The following is a 22,628-nucleotide window of genomic DNA, read 5'->3' on the forward strand; positions in this document are numbered from 1 at the left end:
TGAGCTCAAGCAATCTGTCCACCTTGGCCTCCCTAAGTGCCGGGATTATAAGTGCTAATTAAAAAAAGATTTTCGGTAGACACAGTGTCTCATTGTGTTGCCCAGGCTGGTCTTGAACTGCATTCAAGCAATCCTCCTGCCACAGCTTCCCAAAGTGCTAGGATTACAGGCATGAGCCACTTCGCCCGGTCCCTTCATTTCTCTCTTTCTTTTTTTTTTTTTTTGAGATGGAGTCCTGCTCTGTTGCCCAGGCTGGTGTGCAGTGGCACAATCTCAGCTCACTGCAACCTCTGCCTACCGGGTTCAAGCAATTCTCCTGCCTCAGCCTCCCAAGTAGCTGGGATTATAGGCACACGCCACTATGCCTGGCTAATTTTTGTATTTTTAGTAGAGACGGGGTTTCACCACATTGGCCAGGCTGGTACTGAACTCCTGACCTCAGGTGATCCGCTCACCTTGACCTCCCAAAGTGCTGGGATTACAGGCGTGAGCCACCATGCCTGGCCTCCCTTTGTTTCTTAAGGCTTTATTTTTACTTTAAAAAACCAACATACAGCAAATTTGGGGTATACAGTTCTCTGAATTTTAACACATGTATAGATTTAAATAACCACCACCCAAATCAGGATGCAGAACAGTTGCTATACCCCTAAAACTCCCTCGTGCTATCCCATTGTAATCATACCCTCCCCTTACCCCCAGCCCCTGGCCACCACTGATCTGTTCTCTATCACTATGGTTTTGCCCTCATAGAATGTCCTATAGACTGCAAGCAGTGGCTCATGCCTGTAATCCCAACACCTAGGAAGCTGAGGTGGGGGAATTGCTTGAGGCGAATTCAAGACCAGCCTGAGCAATATAGGGAGACCCCATCTCTACAAAAAAAAAAAAAAAAAAAAAAATTAGGCATAGTGGTAGGTGCCTGTAGTTCTAGCTACTCAGAAGGCTGAGGTGGAAGGATGACTTTAAGTCTGGGAGGTCGAGGCTGCAGTAAGTGGTGATCATATCACTGCACTCTAGCCTGGGTGACAGAGCAAGCAAGACCCTGTCTCTAAAAATTAAATTAAAAATAGAATGTCATGTAAATGAATTATGTAGTATGCAGACTTTTGAGACCATCTTGTTGCATTTCACTCATCATGCCTCTGAGATTCATCCAAGTTGCTGTATCAATAGCTCATCTCACTTTATTGCTGAGGTATTCCATTGTATGGATGTGCCCTAATTTGTTATTTCCACAGTGCTCTCTTTAAAAGAGGTTCAGCTCAGAGCAGTGGTTGGGTTAGGAGGGCAGGAGTCAGATCTGTGCCCCTTCCTGTTTTTCCAAGTATCCCAGAAAATGGTGATGAAAATAAACATGATAATACCAATGGCTTAACCTTATTAAGTGCTTACCATGTATCAGGCACTGGTTTTTTGGGGGTATTTTCTTCGTGTGTGTTTTTCTTTAAGATGGAGTCTGTGCCCAGGCTGGAGTGCAGTGGCACAATCTCAGCTCACTGTAGCCTCCACCTCCTGGGTTCAAGCAATCCTCCTGACTCCGCCTCCTGAGTAGCTGGGATTACATGCCTGCACCATCACATCCAGCTAATTTTTTTATTTTTAGTAAAGACAGGTTTCACTATGTTGGTCAGGCTGGTCTTGAACTCCTGGCCTCAAGTGATCTGCCCGCCTTGGCCTCCCAAAGTGCTAGGACTACAGGCCTGAGCCACCACGCCCAGTCAGGCACTGTTTTAAGAACCTTACATCCCCAAGAGGTAAAGTTCTCCACTTCTCCACCTTTCTCCGCCTTCTCCACTTCTTCCTTATGCTGCAGCTATCCTAGCCTCATAGACCTGTACAAGGGCTCCTATGCAACAACCACATAGCTATTGCAACATACTAACTGGTGGTTCCCTTTCCTCTATAAAACATTCTAACCTCACGGTCATTCTTTTTTTTTTGACACGGAGTGTCGCTCCATTGTCCAGGCTGGAGTACAGTGGCGTGACCTTGGCTCACTGCAACTTCCGCCTCCTGGGTTCAAGTGATTCTTCTTCCTCAGCCTCCCAAGTAGCTGCGACTCCAGGCGTGCACCACCACCTCCAGCTAATTTTTGTATTTTTAGTAGAGACGGGGTTTTACCATCTTGGCCAGGCTGGTCTGGAACTCCTGACCTCGTGATCTGCACGCCTCAGCCTCCCAAAGTGCTGAGATTACAGGCATGAGCCACCGTGTCCAGTCAACCTCATGGTCATTCTAATGCTCATGGTCTGCCAAATGCTTGCTGGCAATATGACAATCTTCTGCTCCCTCCAGTTGAGTTCTATGCTTACCAAACCAAGGATTAGTTGTAGTTGTTCTCAAACCTGTTTATTCCAGTTGTACCTTTCATTGTAATTAATACCAAATTTATTAAGCATGTAAACTGATGAAACACATGCAAAAACAAAGGCTATTGTTACTTCCATAAAAGTCATGTTGCAAGCTTTTCAAGAACTCGATAATGACCTGCAAAAACAATAGCCATTGGCTGGGCACACTAGCTCACACCTACAATCCCAGTACGTTGGGAGGTTGGGCAGGAGAATCACTTGAGGCCAGGAGTTCGAAACCTTGATGCAGTGGTGCAATCACGGCTCAGTGAAGCCCAACCTCCTGGATTCAAGCGATCCTCCTGCCTCATCCTCCCAAGTCGCTGTGGCTATAGGTATGTGTCACTAATTTTTTTTTTTTTTTTTGGAGAGACAGGGTCTCAGTATGTTACTCAGGCTGGTCTCAAATTCCTGGGTTCAAGCAATTCCTCCATCTTGGCCTCCCAAAGTGCTGGGATTACAGGCATAAGCCACTGTGTCCAGACTCTACAAAAAAAAATTACTAAAATTTAGCTAGATGTGACAGTGCACACCTGTGCTCACAGCTATTCAAGAGGCTGAGGCTGGATGATCACTTGAGCCCAGGAGTTCAAGGCCGCAGTGAGCTATGATCCCAACACTGCATTCCAGCCTGGGCAGCAGAGCAAGACCCTGTCTCTATTTAAAAAAAAAAAAAAAAAAGGGCCGGGCGCGGTAGCTCACGCCTGTAATCCCAGCACTTTGGGAGGCTGAGGCAGGTGGATCACGAGGTCAAGAGATCGAGGCCATCCCGGTGAACATGGTGAAACCCCGTCTCTACTAAAAATACAATAAATTAGCTGGGCATGGTGGCGCGTGCCTGTAATGCCAGCTACTCAGGAGGCTGAGGCAGGAGAATTGCCTGAACCCAGGAGGCGGAGGTTGCGGTGAGCCGAGATCGCGCCATTGCACTCCAGCCTGGGTAACAAGAGCGAAACTCCGTCTCAAAAAAAAAAAGCCATCAAATTAAGCATGGGGTGAGATTCTTATAAAATATTAAAGTGAGTAATAAAAATTTAAAAAGAATCTGCAATCAGATTGCTTCACAAATGTCTTTACTCTGTATACTGAAAACCATAAATTAGGCCGGGCTCGGTGGCTCACGCCTTTAATCCCAGCACTTCGGGAGGCCGAGGCGGGTGGATCACGAGGTCAGGAGATCAAGATCATCCTGGCCAACACAGTGAAACCCCGTCTCTACTAAAATACAAAAAAATTAGCTGGGCGTGGTGGCATGCACCTGCACTCCCAGCTACTCGGGAGGCTGAGGTAGGGGAATCACTTGAACGCGGGCAGCAGAGGATGCTGTGAGGTGAGATTGTGCCACTGCACTACAGCCTGGGCGACAGAGCAAGACTCCGTCTCAAAAACAAACAAACAAACAAAAAAACACCATAAATTCATATTAATGTCTTCAATTCAAATTTAACACCACAGAGTTAATTCAAGTTTCTCTCTTTCCATATTTATAATTCCCTTCTTTGACAGTGAAAAATCTGGTTCCCATTATGCTCAATATACTTACATATTTCATTAATCTTCTTATATGTAACCAGTCTTCCACACTTGCCACACGTTCCCCAAATGCAAGTCTTCCTTAGGCTGCTTGAACTCTCTCACCCTCCCTAGGGCACAGTGACCCTCTCCCCTCTCTCCAGTCCTTCAACCATGCAGACACAACTTCCTTGCCCACATCAGGCCACCCCTCTCCATGCAAAAGCCCTGTTCAGCCCACTTGGCTCCAGCACCCCACTCTAGGCCTCCTTGAGGTTCAGCCTCTCCTGCTTCAGACTTCACTATTCCATGCCAGGCCTCCTCTACTCTTCACTCCTGCCTGCATGGATGCCCTTCTGATCTTGCTTGGGCCCAGTCCCTATGTACTGAGCTGCCACCTGCCACCTGTACTGACATCCACCTCAGCTTCAGGGGCCCCAGCATCTGGTACTTTCAGCACTGTAGCCTCCCCACTATGTAAACATCTGTCTTGCTTGATCCTACCTAATGAGTTTTAGTTTGAACTGTTCAGGAAGGGAAGAAGAAGGTGAAGAAAGAAGAAGATAGACCTCGGCTTGCTGCTACCTCCGCCTCCCAGGTTCAAGTGATTCTCCAGCCTCAGCCTCCTGAGTACCTGGGATTACAGGCTCACACCACCACGCTCCCCTAAGTTTTGTATTTTTAGTGGAGATGGAGTTTCAGCATGTTGGCCAGGTTGGTCTTGAACTCCTGACCTCAAATGATCCACCTGCCTCAGCCTACCAAAGTGCTGAGATTAGTCATGAGCCACTGCACCTGGCTAAGGAAGAGATATTGATCTTTCTTTTTTTTTTTTTTTTTGAGATGGCATCCCATGCTCTTGCCCAGGCTGGAGTGCAGTAGCACAATCTTGGCTCACTGCAAACTCTGCCTTCGAGGTTCAAGCAATTCTCCTGCTTCAGCCTCCCGAGTAGCTGGGATTACAGGCACCTGCCAGGCTCGGCTAATTTTTGTGTATTTTTAGTAGAGACGGGGTTTTGCCATGTTGGCCAGGCTGGTCTCGAACTTCTGACCTCAGATGATCTGCCCACTTTGGCCTCCCAAAGTGCTGAGATTACAGGCGTGAGCGCAGCCAGATAGTGATCTTAAAGTCTCTCTCTCCACAGACTAGAAAAAGAAGGAATAATTCCCAAGCTAATGAGGTCAGCATAATCTTTTTTTTTTAAGACAGAATCTTATTCTGTCACTCAGCTGGTGTGCAGTGGTGCAATCTCGGCTCACTACAACCTCTGCCTCTTGGGCTCAAGCAATTCTCAGAAATCAGCATAATCTTGATACATAAATTTGACAAGGCTTTGGCCAATTTTATACAGGAACACAGATGCAAAAATCTTAAAATATTAGCCAACTCAATCCAGTAATATTTAAAAATGATAAATACACCAAAACCAGGATGAACTTATTCCAAGAATGCAAGGTTGGTTTAACTATTAAAAGTCAATCAGGCTAGCTGAGCATGGTAGCAGGTGCCTGTAATCCCAGCTTCTTGGGAGGCTGAGGCAGAAGAATTGCTTGAACCCAGGAGGCAGAGGTTGCAGTGAGCAGAGATTGCACTAGTGCACTCTGGCCTAGGCAACAAGAGTGAAACTCCTCTCTTTAAAAAAAAAAAAAAAAAAAAAAGGTTAATATCCAGAATATATAAAGAACTCCTACAAAACAACAAATAACCCAACTAAAAAATAGGCAAACAGGAGTTTAAGACCAGCCTGGGAGACATAGCAAGACTCAGTCTCTACAAAAAAAAAAATTTTTTTTTAAGTTACTAGGTCCATTCTGTAGGAGATAGCAAAAAAAAACAAAGTTAGTAGGGTATGGTGGCAAGCACCTGTAGTCCCAGTTACTCGGGAGGCTAAGGCAGCAGGATTGGTGGAGCCCAGAAGTTTGAGGCTGCAGTGAACTATGATCACGTCACTGCACTGCAGCCTGGGTGACCAAGTGAGACCCTGTTTCAAAAAAGAAAGGGCAAAGGACTTGAACAGACATTCCTTCAAAGAAAATACACAAATGGCCAACAAAGTAAAGATGCTTAACATCGCTAATGATTAGAGAAATGCAAATGAAACTACACTGCTATCACCTCACACCCCTTAGGATGGCCATTATTAAAAAAACAGAAAAGGCCGGGCATGGTGGCTCACACCTGTAATCCCAACACTTTGGGAGGGCAAGGTGGATGAATCACCTGAGGACAGGAGTTCAAGACCAGCCTGGCCAACATGACAAAACCTGTCTCTACTAAAAATACAAAAATTAGCCAGGCATGGTGGCAGGCACCTGTAATCCCAGCTACTTGGGAGGGTGAGTCAAGAGAATCACTTGAACTCAGGAGGCAAAGATTGCAGTGAGCCGAGACTGTGCCACTGCATTCCAGCCTGGGTGACAGAGCGAGACTCCAACTCAAAAAAAAAAGAAAAGAAGTATTGGTGAGGAAGTGGAGAAATTGGAACATTTTTGCACCGCTGATGGGAACATGAGATGGTATAGCCAGTACAAAAAACAGTATGGAGGTTCTTCAAAAAACGGACAACAGAATTGCCGTTTGATGAAGCAATCCTACTTCTTGGCATACGCCCCAAGGAACTGAAATCAGGGTCTCAAAGGCATATTGCACACCCATATTCACTGCAGCACTATTCACAATAGCCAGAAGATGAAATCAACCCAAGTATTAGTCAATGAATAAACTGAAGTAAATAAAAGGTGATACACACAAATGATGAAATATTATTCAATCTTAAAAAAGAAGGAAATTCTGTCACATGCTACAACATGGATGAATCTTAAAACACTGCATTAAGTGAAATAAGCCCATCACAAAAAGACAAATACTGTATGATTCCACTTATATGAGATATCTAAAGTCGTCAAACTCACAGAAACAGAAAGTAGTACTGTGGTTGCCAGGGGCTTAGGGAAGGGAGAAGTGGAGGCTTGTTGTTCAGTGGGTATAGAGTATCAGTTTTATAAGAAAAAAGTTCTGTTTTTTTTCTAGAGATCTGTTGCATAACAATGTGAATATAGTTAACATTACTAAACTGTACACTTAAAAATGGTTAAGATAGTAAGTGTTGTTAGGTGTTTTCTACCACAGTTTATTTATTTATTTATTTTTATTTATTTATTTATTTTTGAGACAGAGTTTCGCTCTTGTTACCCAGGCTGGAGTGCAATGGCGCAATCTCGGCTCGCCGCAACCTCTGCCTCCTGGGTTCAGGCAATTCTCCTGCCTCAGCCTCCTGAGTAGCTGGGATTACAGGCAGGTGCCACCGTGCCCAGCTAATTTTTTGTATTTTTAGTAGAGACAGGGTTTCACCATATTGACCAGGATGGTCTCGATCTCTTGACCTTGTGATGCACCCACCTCGGCCTCCCAAAGTGCTGGGATTATAGGCGTGAGCCACTGCGCCCAGCCCATTTTTTTATTTTTTAATGAGATGGAGGCTTGCTCTGTTGCCCAGGCTGGAGTGCACTGGCACAATCTCAGGGCACTGCAACCTCTGCCTCCTAGGTTCTGTGTCTTTAAAAAAAAAAAAAGCATCTCCAACAAGTAATACTGCTTTAAAAAAACACACTTTAAAAAAAAAAAAAAAAAAAAGGTGCAGTGGTTCATGCCTGTAATACCAGCACTTTAAGAGGCCAAGTCAGGAGGATCACTTGAGGTTAGGAGTTCAAGACCAGCCTGGCCAACATGATAAAACTCGGTCTCTACTAAAAATACAAAAATTTTGCAGTGAGCCGAGATCGCGCCATTGCACTCCAGCCTGGGTAACAAGAGCAAACGAAACTCCGTCTCAAAAAAAAAAAAAAAAATTAGCTGGGCGTGGTGGTGTGTGCCTGTAATGCCAGCTACTTGGGAAGTTAAGGCAGGAGAATTGCTTGAACCTGGGAGGCAGAGAGCCTGCAGTGAGCCGAGATCGTGCCACTGTCTTCCGGCCTGGGCGACAAGAGCAAAACTCCATCTCAAAAAAAAAAAAAAAAGACACAGGATCTCACTCTGTCACCCTGGCTGGAAAGCAGGGTTGTGATCATGATTCACTGTAACCTTTAACTCCTGGGCTCAAATGATCCTCTCACTTCAGCCTCCCAAGTAGCTGGGACTATAGCCACTGTACACGGCTAATTAAAAAATTTTTTTTTAGAGACAGGGTCTCACTTTGTTGCCTAGGCTGATCTGGAACTCCTTGCTTCAAGTCATCCCCCCACTTTGTCCTCTCAAAAAAGTGTTGAGGTTACAGGTGTGAGCCACCATGGCCAGCAAAGAGATGTAACTGTAAAGATAAAAACATGAGGGAAAGGCCGGGCGCGGTGGCTCAAGCCTGTAATCCCAGCACTTTGGGAGGCTGAGGCAGGTGGATCACGAGGTCAAGAGATCGAGACCATCCTGGTCAACATGCTGAAACCCTGTCTCTACTAAAAATACAAAAAATTAGCTGGGCATGGTGGCACGTGCCTGTAATCCCAGCTACTCAGGAGGCTGAGGCAGGAGAATTGCCTGAACCCAGGAGGCGGAGGTTGCGGTGAGCCGAGATCGCGCCATTGCACTCCAGCCTGGGTAACAAGCGCGAAACTCTGTCTCAAAAAAAAAAAAAAAAAATTAGGGAAAAAAATTTTAATGAAAAAATTAAATATAAGTAATAAGCTGGGTGCGGTGGCTCACACCTGTAATCCCAGCACTTTGGGAGCCCGAGGCAGGTGGATCACAAAGTCAAGAGTTCAAGATCAGTCTGGTCAACATAGTGAAACCCCGTCTCTACTAAAAATACAAAAATTAGCTGGGTGTGGTGGCGGGCGCCTGTAATCCCAGCTACTCGGGAGGCTGAGGCAGGAGAATCTCTTGAACCCAGGAGGCGGAAGTCGCAGTGAGTGGACACTGCCACTGAACTCTAGCCTGGGTGACAGAGCAAGACTCTATCTCAAAAAAAAAAAAGAAAGAAAGAAAGAAACATAAATAATGAACAAAAAAAGGCCAGGCACTGCAGCGCATGTCTGTAATCTTAGTACTTTGGGAGGCTGAGGCAGGAGGACTGTTTGAGCCAGGAGTTCAAGGCTGCAGTGAGCTATGATCCTAGCACAGCACTCCGGCCTGGGCAACAGAGCAAGACCTTATCTCTAAAAACACAAAATAAATAAAATAAAAGAGATGGGGTCTTGCTCCGTTGCCCAGGCTGGAATGCAGTGGCTATTCACAAGCTTACTGTATGTAGCCTTACACTCCTGGCCGTAAGCAATATTCCCACCTAAGCCTCCTGAGCAGCTGGTACTACAGGTGTGTGCCACCACACTCAGCACTGAAAACAAGCAAGTTTTTAATTTATTTATTTTGAGACCAGGTTATGTGACTGGCTAATATTTGTATTTTTGGTAGAGATGTGGTTTTACTATTTTGCCAAGCCTGGTCTCGAACTCCTGGACTCAACTGATTCACCCACCTCAGCCTCCCAAAGTGCTGAGATTATAGGCATGAGCCACTGTGCCCAGCCAACAAGCAAGTTTTAAAAACAAATGAGTTCCTAGGCATGCACCTGAAATAACTAAAAACAAATCTTCAAACCGAAAGGTGTATGCAAATGTTCACAGCAGTTCTATTCATAATAGCAAAAGGCAAAAGAACCCAAACGTCCATCAACAGAGGAATGGATAAATAAAATGTGGTATATCCATACAATGGAATTCCATTCAGTTATAAAAAGGAATAAAGTACTGACACATGCTATAACATGGATGAACCCTGAGAACATTATGCTAAGCGAAAAAAAACCCAAATACAAAAGGACAATTATCCTTCAGTTCTGCTCTAATAAAGAGTTTTTGTTGAATGGGTCCAGAGTTTCTGTTTGAAATGATGAAAATGTTCTGGAGATGGAAGTGGTGGCGGTTGCACAACATTGTAAATGTATGTAATTCCACTGAACTGGATATTTTATTTTATTTTATTTTGAGATGGAGTCTCACTCTGTTGCTAGGCTGGAGTGCAGTGGTGCAATCTCGGCTCACTGCAACCTCCACTTCCTGGCTTCAAGTGGTTCTCCTGCCTCAGCCTCTCTAGTAGCTGGGATTACAGGCTTGCGCCACCACGCCCAGCTAATTTTTATATTTTTAGTAGAGAAAGGGGTTTCACCATGTTGGCCAGGATAGTCTCCATCTCTTGACCTGGTGATCTGCCTGCTCGGCCTCCCAAAGTGCTGGGATTACAGGTGTGAGCCACGGCGCCCGGCCTGAACTGTACATTTTAAAATGGTTAAAATGACTTATGTTATATATAATTTACTACAATAAAAAAGCAGCAAAGGCCGGGCATGGTGGCTCACGCCTGTAATCCCAGCACCTTGGGAGGTCAAGGTGAGCAGATCACTTGAGACCAGGAGTTCGAGACCAGCCTGGACAACATGGTGAAACTCCCTCTCTACCAAAAATATAAAAATTAGCTGGGTGTGGTGGTGGGCACCTGTAATCCCAGCTACTCGGGAGGCTGAGGCAGGAGAAATGCTTGAACCCAGGAGGTGGAGGTTGCAGTGAGTTGAAATCGTGCCACTTCACTCCAGCCTGGCCAACAGAGCAAGACTCCGTCTCAAAAAAAAAAAAAAAAAAGCAGCAAAAATCATACTTGATGAAATACAAAAACCTTCCATGATCAAGAACAAGACAAAGATGTCTGCTATAGCCACTATTTACCAACATACTAGAGGCCTTTATTGATGGAATAAGCAGGGGAGAAGTATAGGAATGGTAAAAGAAGAAATCAAACACTCCTTATTTGTAGATGACAAGATCATGTAGAAACAAAATTAATTAATAAATATGGATTTCTGCTTTCCACCAGGATAGAGTAACAGAAAGCAAATATACCCTTCCGCCTTAAGAAACTAGCAAACTGGACAAAATACATGAAACAAGTTTTCCTATTTGAACAATGGGCAGCACAAGACAGGAGAGAAAGCAATGAAGTCACCCAGCAATTGCCTCAGCCTACAGCTTAAAGAGAGTGCCCAGGCTGCAGCACAGGGACAGAGGAGCTGCTCTCACCCAGGCAAGGAGACGGAGTTGCCAAAATGGCAACAATTTGTGGACTGGATGCCGTAGCTCACACCTGTAATCCTAGCACTTTGGGAGGCTGAGGCAGGAGATCACTTGAGGCCAGGAGTTCAAGACAAGCCTGGCCAATATAGTGAAACCCTGTCTCTACTAAAAATATAAAAAATTAGGTGGTACACGCCTGTGATCCCAGCTATTTGGGAGGCTGAGGCAAAAGAATTGCTTGACCCCAGGAAGAAGTGGTTGCAGTGAGCCAAGATTGTAACCCTGAACTCTAGCCTGGGCAACAGAGCAAGACTGTCTCAAAAAAAAAGCCAGGTGTGGTGGCTAGCACCTATTATCCCAGGACTTTGGGAGGCCGAGGCGGGCAGGTCACCTGTGGTCAGGAGTTCAAGACCAGCCTGGCCAACATGGTGAAACCCCATCTCTACTAAAAATACAAAATTAGCCAGGTGTGGTGATGTATTTTTTTAATACAAAATTAGCCGGGCGAGCCTATAATCCCAGCTACACAGGAGGCTGAGGCAGGAGAATCACTGCTTGAACCCAGGAGGCAGAGGTTGCAGTGAGTCGAGATCGTGTCATTGTATGCCCAGATCTAGCCTGGGCAAAAAAAAGGGAAACTCTGTCTCAAAAAAAAAAAAAAAAAAAAAAAAAACACCAGAATTTGTGGGGCAAAATGCCGGAGAGGAGAGAGATCCACAGAGACAGCACTCTGGAGATTTACAGAGGGCCTCTTGGAGTGTTTGGTAGAGGATTTTGCAAATGTGATTAAGTTAAAGATATTGAGATGTGGGGATTACCGTGGGTTATTTGAGAGGTCCTGATAGAATCAGAAGGGTCCTTATAGGAGGAACACGGGAATCAGAGTCAGAAGAGAAAGCAACATGATGATGGAAGCAGAAACTGGAATGAATCACTGTGAAGATAAGAAGAGCACAAACCATGGAATTTAGACACCCACCAGAAGCTGGAAAAGGAAACGAATTCTCCCCTCAGAACTATTAGGAACCAGCCCTTGCATCATCTCCACCTTAGTCAACTGAAACTGATTTTAGACTCTGACCTATAGAACTGCAAGAGAATACATGTGTTGTTTTAAGCAATTAACTGTGTGGTGATTTGCTATAGTGGCAATAGGAAACTAATACACTAAAAAACCTTAAAAACAAGCTCTGAAGGAATCCAATGGATTACAAGTAACTTAATTACATCCTAGAACAAAGCCCAACAATATTTTAAAAAATACAAAGCCAGGCCGGGTGCAGTGGCTCACGCCTGTAATCCCAGCACTCTGGGAGGCAGAGGCGGGCAGATCACCTGAGGTCGGGAGTTCAAGACCAGCCTGACCAACATGGTGAAACCCCGTCTTAAAAATAAAATAAAATAAAATACAAAGCCAGCGTGGTGGCGCATGTCTGTAGTCCCAGCTACCCAGAAGGCTGAGGAGAAGGACTGCTTGAGCCCAGGAATTTGAGGCCGTCATGCAATATGACTGCACCTGTGATTAGCCACTGAACTCTAGCCTGAGCAACATAGTGAGACCTTGTCTCTTAAAAAAAAAAAATTAAGTAATTAAGTAAAGAATACAACAAAATCCAACAATATTAAATTCACAATATCTAATATCCAATCAGAAAGTAGCTGGCATAGGCCAGGCACAGTGGCTGACACATGTAATTCTAGCACTTTGGGGGGCCAAGGCGGGCGGATCACTGGAGGTCAGGAGTTTGAGACCAACCTGCCCAACATGATGAAACCCCGTCTCTAGTAAAAATACAAAAATTAGCCAGGCGTGATGGCTGGCGCCTGTAATCCCACCCACTCAGGAGGTTGAGGCAGGAAAATCACTTCAACATTGGAGGCGGAGGTTGCAGTGAGCTGACATCGTGCCACTGCACTCCAGCTTAGATGACAGAGTGAGACTCCATCTCAATAATAATAATAATAATGGTCTAAAAATTTCCAAATTTGCTGATAACTATAAAATTCACAAATCAAAGCAGCTCAATGATCCCTCCAAGCATATCATCATCTTTTTTAAAGCCGCCAGAAGAAAAATCATGTAGAGAAGAACATAAGGATGGTAGCTGACTTCTCATCAGAAATTTTTTTTTTTTTTAAATTGAGACAGGATCTTGCTCTGTCACCCAGGCTTGCTTAGCTCACTGAAGCCTTGGACTCCTGGGCTTAAGCAATCCTCCTACCTCAGCCTCCTGAGTAGCTAGAACTACAAGTTCGAGCCACCCACTAATTTTTAAGATTTTTGTGTGGAGATGGGGTCTTGCCGCGTTACCCAGGCTGGTCTTAAACTCCTGGCTTCAAGAGATCCACCAGCCTCAGCCTCTCAAAGTGCTGAGATTATAGGCATGAGTCACTGGGCCCAGCTAGAAATCATCTTTATTTTTATTTATTTATTTGTTTTGAGACAGAGTCTTGCTCTGTTGCCCAGGCTGGAGGGCAGTGATGTCATCTCGGCTCACTGCAACCTCTGCCTCCCAGGTTCAAGCATGATTCTCACGCCTCAGCCTCCGAGTAGCTGGGATTACTGGTGAGCACCACTATGCCCAGCTAATTTTTGTATTTTTAGGAGAAGCGAGGTTTCACCACGTTGGCCAGGCTAGTCTCGAACTCCTGACTGCAAATGATCCACTTGACTTGGCCTCCCAAAGTGCTGGGATTATAGGCGTGAGCCACTGTGCCCTGCCAAAATCATCTTTAAAGTACTGAAGGAATAAAACTCTGAACCAATATATTGTATGTGATAAATAGACACGATTTTAATTTGTTAACTAAAAAAATAAAGTTAAATAATTTTAAAAACTGTGAACCAGAATTCTATACTTAGCAAAAACATCCTCCCCCAAAATAAAGGCAAAATACTTTTGGAGACAAACAAAAGCAGAAAGTATTCATCACCAATCTGCATTATAAGAAATATGAAAGGAATTCCTTCAGGCAGAAGGAAAATATTACCAAAAGGAAATCTGGATCACATAAAAGAATGAAAGCACTGGAAATGACGATATGTAGGTAAATATAAAAGCCTTTTCTCATTTAAAAAGTATCTTTAAAGCATTCCTACCCTATAATCCAGCCATTCCACTGCTAAGTATTTACCTAAGAAAACATATCCACACAAATACTTGTATGTGAATGTTCACAGCCACTTTGTTGCATTCAAAAACTAGAAAAAAGTCCAAATGTCCTTCAACAGGTAAATGAATAAACTGTAGCATATCAATACAATGCAACTGGGTGCAATGGCTCACGCCTATAATCCCAGTACTCTGGTAGGCTGAGGCAGCAGGATTGCTTGAGGCCAGGAGTTTGAAACTAGCCTCTGCAGCACAGTGAGACTGTCTCTACTAAAAAATTTTAAAATTAGCCAGGTATGATGGCCTATATGCGTAGTCCCAGCTACTCAGGAGGCTGAGGTGGGAGAATCGCTTGAGCTGAGGAGGTTGAAGCTATGCTGAGCCATTATCATGCCTGGGTGACAGGGCAAGACGCTGTCTTAAAAAAATAAATAAATTTAGCCGGGCACAGTGGCTCAAGCCTGTAATCCCAGCATTTTGGAAGGCTGAGGCGAGTGGATCACCTGAGGTCAGGAGTTTGAGACCAGCCTGGCCAACATAGTGAAATGCCATCTTTACTAAAAATACAAATAATTAGCTGGGCATGGTGGCGGACACCTGTATTCCCAGCTACTAGGGAGGCTGAGGCAGGAGAATCGCTTGACCCTGGGAGGCAGAGGTTGCAGTGAGCGGAGGTTGAGCCATTGCATTCCAGCCTGGGCAACAAGAGTGAAACTGTGTCTCAAAAAAAATCAATCAATAAATAAATAAAGACATAAAAAAAAAAAAAAAAACAATGAACCGGCCAGACACAGTAGCTCACGCCTGTAATCCCAGCACTTTGGGAGACCAAGGTGGGCGGATCACCTGAGGTCAGGAGTTTGAGAGCAGCCTGGTCAACATGGTGAAATCCCAAAATTAGCTGGGCATGGTGGCGGGCGCCTGTAATCCCAGATATTTAGGAGGCTGAAGCAGGAGAATCTCTTGAACCTAGGAGGCAGAGGAGGTTGCAGTGAGCTGAGATCATGCCATTGCACTCCAGTCTGGACGACAAGAGTGAAACTCTGTCTCAAAACAAAAAAAGTAGCTGGGTGTGGTAGTGTACACCTGTGGTCACAGCTCCTTGAGAAGCTGAGGGGCAAGGATTACTTGAGCTTGGGAGGTGGAGGCTGCAGTGAGGAGTAACTGCACCACTGTGCTCTAGCCTTGGTGACAGAGTGAGACCCTGTCTCCAAAAAAAAAAAGAAGCCAGGCGCGGTGGCTCATGCCTATAAACCCAGCACTTTGGGAGGCCAAGGCGGGTGGATCACGAGGTCAAGAGATTGAGACCATCCTGGTCAACATGGTGAAACCCCGTCTCTACTAAAAATACAAAAAATTAGCTGGGCATGGTGGCGCATGCCTGTAATCCCAGCTACTCAAGAGGCTGAGGCAGGAGAATTGCCTGAACCCAGGAGGCGGAGGTTGCAGTGAGCTGAGATCGTGCCATTGCACTCCAGCCTGGGTAACAAGAGCGAAACTCCGTCTCAAAAAAAAAAAAAAAAAAGAAAGAAAAGAAAAGAAAAAGAAAATTACAAGACATTTGTAAATAGTTATCCTCTGGTATGATGTGATTAAAGTAGAATATTTGACATAATAAGCAATCCACAACTGATTCTAGGATATTTATGTAATAATGGAAGTACAAGAATGGGTCTGTGTAATAGTGTACACATGCAGGCCGGGCAAGGTTGCTCATGCCTGTAATCTCAGAATTTTAGGAGGCCGAGGCAGGCAGATCACATGAGGTCAGGAGTTCAAGACCAGCTTGCCCAATACAGTAAAACCCTGTTTCTACTAAAAATAGAAAAATTAGGCCAGCCATGGTGGTTCACATCTATAATCCCAGCACTTTGGGAGGCCGAGGTGGATCACCTGAGGCCAGGAGTTCAAGACCAGCCTGGCCAACATGGTGAAACCTCATCTCCACTAAAAATTAGGTGGGCGTGGTGGTGGGCACCTGAAGTTCCAGCTACTCGGGAGGCTGAGGCAGGAGAATCACTTGAGCTCGGGAGGCAGAGGTTGCAGTGAGCTGAGATCATACCACTGCACTACAGCCTGGGCAACAGAGTGAGACTCCATCTCAAAAAAAAAAACAAAAAAAACAAAAAAACAAAAATTAGTTGGGTGTGGTGGTACATGCCTGTAATCCCAGCTACTGAGGAGGTTGAGGCAGGAGAATTGCTTCAACCCAGGAGGTAGAGGTTGCAGTGAGGTGAGATCACACCATGGCACTCCAGCCTGGGTGACAGAGCAAGACTCAGTCTTGGGGAAAAAAAAAATAGCGTACACATGCACAAAGGGATGCCGAAAATGGGGATTTGAGATCATATTTATTCTTTATCTTTTCTCTGTATTTTGTAATAGTAAGAATACATTGTTTTGTTTTGTTTTTTTGAGAGACAGAGTCTCGCTCTGTCAGCCAGGCTAGAATGCAGTGGCACCATCTCGGCTCACTGCAACCTCTGCCTTCCGGGTTCAAGCAATTCTCCTGCCTCAGCTTCCTGAGTAACTGGGACTATAGGCATGCACCACTAACTCCCAGCTAATTTTTGCATTTTTAGTAGAGACAGGGTTTCAGTCTATGTTGGTCACGCTGGTCTCGAACTCCTGACCTCAGGTAATCTGCCCACCTTGGCCTCCCAAAGTGCTGGAATTACAGGCATGACCCACACGCCTGGCTCCCTACATTGTTTTTACAATAGGAATAAAATTAAGCTATGTTCATTGTGAAACTGTAATACATGTTCCCTTGCCAAGGGCCTGAAGAATGTAAAGGTCACGTTACTAAAGAAGTGACAAAATGAGGCACTGTTACTCCCCCAGTAACTGGTGTCAAATCAGCATTCTGCTGTCAGCAGCGGGGAGTAAAACCAGACAGTTCTCCAGACCGCCATACCCTTCCTCTGCTCCAGCCTAGCTCTCTGCAACTGCAAGTTACAAAGTTCAATGCCTAGACCAATCTCCATTACAGTGTAAAGAAAGTGACATCATGTCATAAGGTGATGCAAACGAAACCAATCTCAGTCTGGCACAAGTTCAAAGCACTTGTCATTACCCTGTTAGTCAGGAAGCTCTTCCCCTAGAATACCCTACACTGCTTCTTACCATCTCCAAGCTTAAGCTAAATTCCTCTATTCCCATGTCCTAGACTCCTGGAGAAAACAAGAAAACAAATTTCTTCCTGTCTCAGCTCTGGGTTCTGACTTCAACGTCAAGCTGCCTTATTGGTGGTCACCTGCCTCTTTAGCTGGGCAGGAAATCCTCCCCACTCTGTCCACGGCATGTCTCTGGCTGCCTTTCTGGGAGCTTCTGACACTTATTCCTTGAACACCCATCTCACACCTTGAATTCCGGTCTCCCACACTTGTCTAACCTGTCCTTTTCTGGTAGGCTGCTCTCCAAATCCCTCTACTTAAGAGACCTCATCTGGGGTTCCCCCTCATCTCTACCTTTAAACCAGAGCCAGAAAAATAGTGGGCTGAAGCAGAATTCCACTGACATGTGTGTTTAATTTTATTCAGTCCCAATATTAAGACGTTCCAGAGACCTGGCACAGTGGCTCAGGCCTCTAATCCCAAGCAATTTGGGAAGACAAGACAGAAGGATTGCTTGAGGCCAGGAGTCTGAGACCAGCCTGGGCAACATAGAGAGATGGCATCTCTAAAAATTAGCCAGGCATGGTGGCACGTACCTATAGTCCCAGCTACGTGTGAGGCTGAAGGCGGAGGACTGCTTGAGCCAGGGAGGTGGAGGCTGCAGTGAGCTATGGCTGTGCCACTGCACTCCAGCCTGGGTGACACAATGGGACCCCATCTCAAAAATAAAAAAATAAAATAATGAAGTTCTCAAGACTGGTTACACAATTTACCTAATGCCATGAACTGTACACTTTAAAATGGTTACGAAAGTTATACGTGTTTTATCACTATTTTTAAAGTTTTAAATGGTTAAGGTGATAAATTTTATGTTATGTGTATTTTACAATTTTTTTTTAACTCAAGATATTTGACATTTTAAAAATGAGGATTTGTGGCTTTGTTTGAAAAAAATCACATCTGATATCACAGGGCCTACATTTGTACACAACAGTCATCTCTAGTTTACCCAACCCCACCACTATACATTCTTCTTTCTTACTGAGATGGAGTCTCACACTGTTGCCTGGGCTGGAATACAGTGGTGCAATCTCAGCTCACTGCAACCTCCACCTCCCAGGTTCAAGTGACTCTCCTGCCTCAGCCTCCCGAGAAGGTGAGATTACAGGTGCACACCACCAAACCCAGCTATTTTTTTGTATTTTTAGTAGAGATGGGGTTTCACTATGTTGCCCAGATGGGTCTCGTACTCCTGACTTCATGATCCGCCCGCCTCGGCCTCCCAAAGTGCTGGGATTACAGGCGTGAACCAACAGCCTTCTTTTTTTTTCCACTCTGTTTGGCTTCTGGAGCCATATAAGTTTGTGACTCCTACTCTAAACCCAGTGTCACTTTTCACAGCACAGCCCTCCACTGTCAGCCACCAGAGGGACTAGCTGGGGACATCCTGGAGGGAACGACACACTCATCCCTCAGCAATGGATGATAAACTCTAGCACAACAAAGACCCTCCCTAAGAACTCTCTGCCAAACCTGACCCAATCACACTACACCTTTCCTTCTTTTCTCCCCATTTATCTAATGCTGCTCCTCCTCACTCGTCCATGAAGTCTTCTCTATTGACTCCAATTCTTCTTGCTTCTTTCACATTCTGTAGCACTTGGCATCTGTATTGTTAGTTACCTCCTGTGTATACATTCCATCTGCTCAATTACACTTCAAGCCCCTCATTCATTCAACAAATATAAAGCAGCTACTCTGGCCCAAACTTTGTTCCAGGCACTGGGGATAGAGTGGTGAACCAGAAAGGCAAGGTCCCTGCCATCAGTGGGCAAACACATACGAATAAGCATCAGATCTCAGACATTGATCAACACTTTGGGGAAAACATGAAGCAGGGTAATGATACAGGGAATGACAGGCATGGAGGAGTAGGATCTACGTTATGAGTAAGGACATCCAGTGAAAGCCTCTTTGAAGAGGTAGAATCAGCAGAGACCTGCATGACAAGAGGCCAGCCACGAGAAGACCATGGGGAAAAGCACTCCAGTCAAACGGAACAGCAATTGCAGAGACTCGGCTTCAGGAATAGAAACAGCTGGTATGGCTACAGTGTAGGAAGTGAGGTAAGACAGTGGTATAAGATGAGGTCAATATGGTAAGAAAGGGCTTCAGTTCTTATTCTCTTTTCTCTTTTTTTTTATTTTTGAGACGGAGTCTCACTCTGTCGCCCAGGCTGGAGTGCAGTGGCACGATCTCGGCTCACTGCAACCTCCATCTCCTGGGTTCAAGCAATTCTCCTGCCTCAGCCTCCCGAGTAGCTGGGACTACAGGTGTGCGCCACCACACCCAAGTAATTTTTTGTATTTTTAATAGAGATGGGGTTTCACTACTTTGGCCAGGATGGTCTCCATCTCCTAACCTCATGATCCACCCACCTCAGCCTCCCAGAGTGCTGGGATTACAGGAGTGAGCCACCACGCCTGGCCCAGAAGGGGCTTCAATTCTATGGATGATCAATAGTCTATACCTTTTAATATTGTAAGGGCAGGCATTAGAAAAAATATATGAGTATCATCACCATTTACATATTTGAAAATGCCCACAGTTACTTTTGATCCCAGTTCTCTTCCCGACAATTACTGGATGACATCAATATCCCTTTCATTTCTTCAACAAACACTCCTTATTTTTATTTTATTATAATTATTTTTTTTCAGATGGAGTTTCGCTCTTGTTGCCCAGGCTGGACTGCAATGGCAAGATCTCGGCTCACTGCAACCTCTGCCTCCTGGGTTCAAGCAATTCTCCTGCCTCAGTCTCTGGAGTAGCTGGGATTACAGGCGCCTGCCACCACGCCCAGCTAATTTTCATATTTTTAATAGAGACGGGGTTTCACCATGTTGGCCAGGCTGGTCTCAAACTCCAGAGCTCAGGTGATCCGCCTGCCTCGGCCTCCCAAAGTGCTGGGATTACAGGTGTGTGCCACCACACCCGGGCAAAAAACACATCTTTAGCACTACCTGGCATGGGGAACTGCTCACCCCTTTGATGAAGGTGGGTTTGTCCTTGATGCCAAAATTCCAGAGCATGATATCTCCCCCTTTGGAACCCACAGCGACAGTGCTGGGGTGAGTCGGGTGCCACGCCAAGGATGTAGCCCTCCTGTCAAAGGGGGCAGCTTTCTGTAATATCCGGTAAGAATCCAGAGTGTGCAAAAAGGACTGCTGGAGCCCCTGTCACAGAAAGAAATGAATTAGGTTGAATTAAAACTCAAGTCCTGGGTAAATGCCAATCTCTGCCTCCTTCATAGATGAGCCCTAGAGCAAGTCCTCTCACCAAAGGAAAGCTAACTGCCTGCCCTGTACATGAAAATATTTGCAATGTACACGAACTAATCTTGGAAAGCAAAAGGGGCAGAATGCATTCCAACTGGGACCTTTACAACATAAGACTTTCTTACCTGGCTGAGTGCCCAGTAGGCCAGTCACCACAGTCTGGGTGATCGGACCACTCTGACAAGTTGGTGAACCAAGCATCATCTAACTTGGGAGCATGCAATAGTAAAAATGCACGTACAAATCCTTGAGGGCTTGAGGAAAAAAATGCCTTACCTGCTGGACAGATGGCCAGGAAGCTCTGCCCAGCTTATGCTGGTGGAGGGTCCTGATGATGCTGCGGCATGGTGGCAGGATCTGTGGGCCAGCCAGCCCCGCCCAGAGGCAGTCTGAGTCACATCTTCTACTAGGACCTGCCAAGCAGAACAGACATATTTTCCTCTCCAATCTCACGAAAGGTTTTTTTCTGCTGAAATCCCCAAAAGGAAGCCTTGTTTCACTTGGCATGGCTAATCTCCGTCTTATCACCTCCTAAGGCTTTTCCATGTCTACGTGGTCTCACGCAGCACCAGAAATTAAAAAATGAGTGAGGATTTGGTCTCTTCCCCAAAACACTCCCTCAAACAGTAAGTCTTAAGTGAAACTAAATAGATTGTGCAGGGTTCCTGAGACCCCAGTCACAGAAACACACAAGAATAAAGCACACTGAAGAACTCTTCCCAGTTTGGGCTGCAAAACTCGAGATGGGACTAGGTCACAATTTTATAAATCACATATAATGAATGATTAAAAAGACTTTAGGGCAGCATGGCAGAAGTCACCGTTTAGGAAAAGAAGGAATAGAAAAGCCTGGAAATGCTAAGTAGGTTACTTCTGGGGAAGTAAATGAAATTAGAATAGGAATTAAAGCAAGAGCTCCAGATCACCAAACTGTATTTGAGGACCGAATCTCTATAGGTCTGACCACTTGACAACCAATTCTTTTCTTCTCATGGACAAAAACCACTTAACAAGCCCCGACTCCCGTCTTTTGAGTGTCTCGAAACTCCTTATAGCCCCAGGTTCAAGCCCCAGTAAACCTCAGAGAATGAGCTTTCTAAGGAGGGAAGAGACTGGGGGCTCTCACAGCTGACCACCTAGGATGCGCAGCTAACAAGCGTGACTATGAAATCCAGCACACACAGAGCCAGGAAAGGTAGGATTCTCTGAAGCCGTCCTAACCGTGTAAGAACCCTGCTATAAACAAGGAATCTGACAAGTCCGTGTATCTGTTGTTACGGAGCTCATCTGCTTCCTGTCACCTAGCGGGACAGGTGCTGGAGCCTAAACTCTCTGGTGTCAAAGGACCTGCAGGTAGAATGCACAGCCCGAGGCATCCGTGACCTGGGCCGGCCTAGGGAGCCTCGGAGCACCCATCCCCCGCTGCAGCCTCCTGCGCGAGCACCCCAAAAGGCGGAAATATTCAAGCAGCAGGCACAGGCAGTACCGGAGCCCTTCGCACAGAGCTTCTTGGCCTCGGGCTCCAGCTCCCGGGGACTCCTGCTCCTCTTGTTCCTAGGGCGTAATACAATCTCGGAGGTCTTCTGGGTTTCTGGGCGTTTCTTGGGAGCCATCTCGTCCTCCGTGCGAGAGGGTATTGTGCTCTATGCGGAGATCATGGAGGGAGGATTGAGAGGCCTCTGGGGAGAAACAAGGCGGGGACTACAAATCTGCAGGGCCACAGGTAGCCGAGCTAAGTCAACTTCCCGCCAAACATGCCCAAGGCTTGTTCAAACCAGCTTGGAGCTCCGACCCCACCCGTCTCGGGGACCCGCCCCTTCCTGGAAGGCGGGGGCGCGGGGAGAGAGCGGGGCAGAGGGGCGGGGCCAGCCCTCCTGAGAGGGGCGGGAACTGCGCCAGGACCTGTGCCCGCCCGGATCAGCTGACCTGCCCGGAGCAAAGATGGCCCCCGGCTTTATTTATTTATTTATTTTATTTATTTTAGCGACGGGATCTGGCTCTGTCGCCTAGCCTGGGGTGCAGTGGCGCGATCATAGCTCAGTGAAGACTCCACCTCCTAGGCTCAACCGATCCTCCCACCTCAGCCTCCTAAGTAGATGGGACTACAGGTGTGCGCCACCACGCCCCGCTAATTTCTCT

At 45.8% G+C, this 22,628-nt stretch overlaps 1 protein-coding gene across 3 annotated transcripts in view; it reads right to left on the minus strand.

The window, feature by feature from the left end:
- The window catches only part of DDB2 (damage specific DNA binding protein 2), a 29,294-nt gene extending 7,010 nt beyond the window's left edge, over nucleotides 1–22,284 (minus strand). For 2 of the 3 annotated variants that reach the window (XM_012452542.2, XM_012452539.2), the window contains exons 1-3: nucleotides 21,976–22,284; nucleotides 20,766–20,902; nucleotides 20,196–20,387 (exon numbers count right to left, since the gene is read on the minus strand). In XM_012452542.2, coding sequence (XP_012307965.2) covers nucleotides 20,196–20,387; nucleotides 20,766–20,902; nucleotides 21,976–22,102 — 456 coding nt within the window. In that variant the 5' untranslated portion in view covers nucleotides 22,103–22,284. The remainder of the gene's footprint in view (nucleotides 1–20,195; nucleotides 20,388–20,765; nucleotides 20,903–21,975) is intronic. The other variant, XM_012452541.2, reaches the window with a different exon arrangement.
- Between the last annotated feature and the right edge of the window lie 344 nt (nucleotides 22,285–22,628).

The sequence above is a fragment of the Aotus nancymaae genome, unplaced genomic scaffold, assembly GCF_030222135.1.
Source record: "Aotus nancymaae isolate 86718 unplaced genomic scaffold, 86718_ANA_hifiasm-v0.15.2.pri h1tg000059l, whole genome shotgun sequence".
Lineage (NCBI taxonomy): Eukaryota > Metazoa > Chordata > Mammalia > Primates > Aotidae > Aotus > Aotus nancymaae.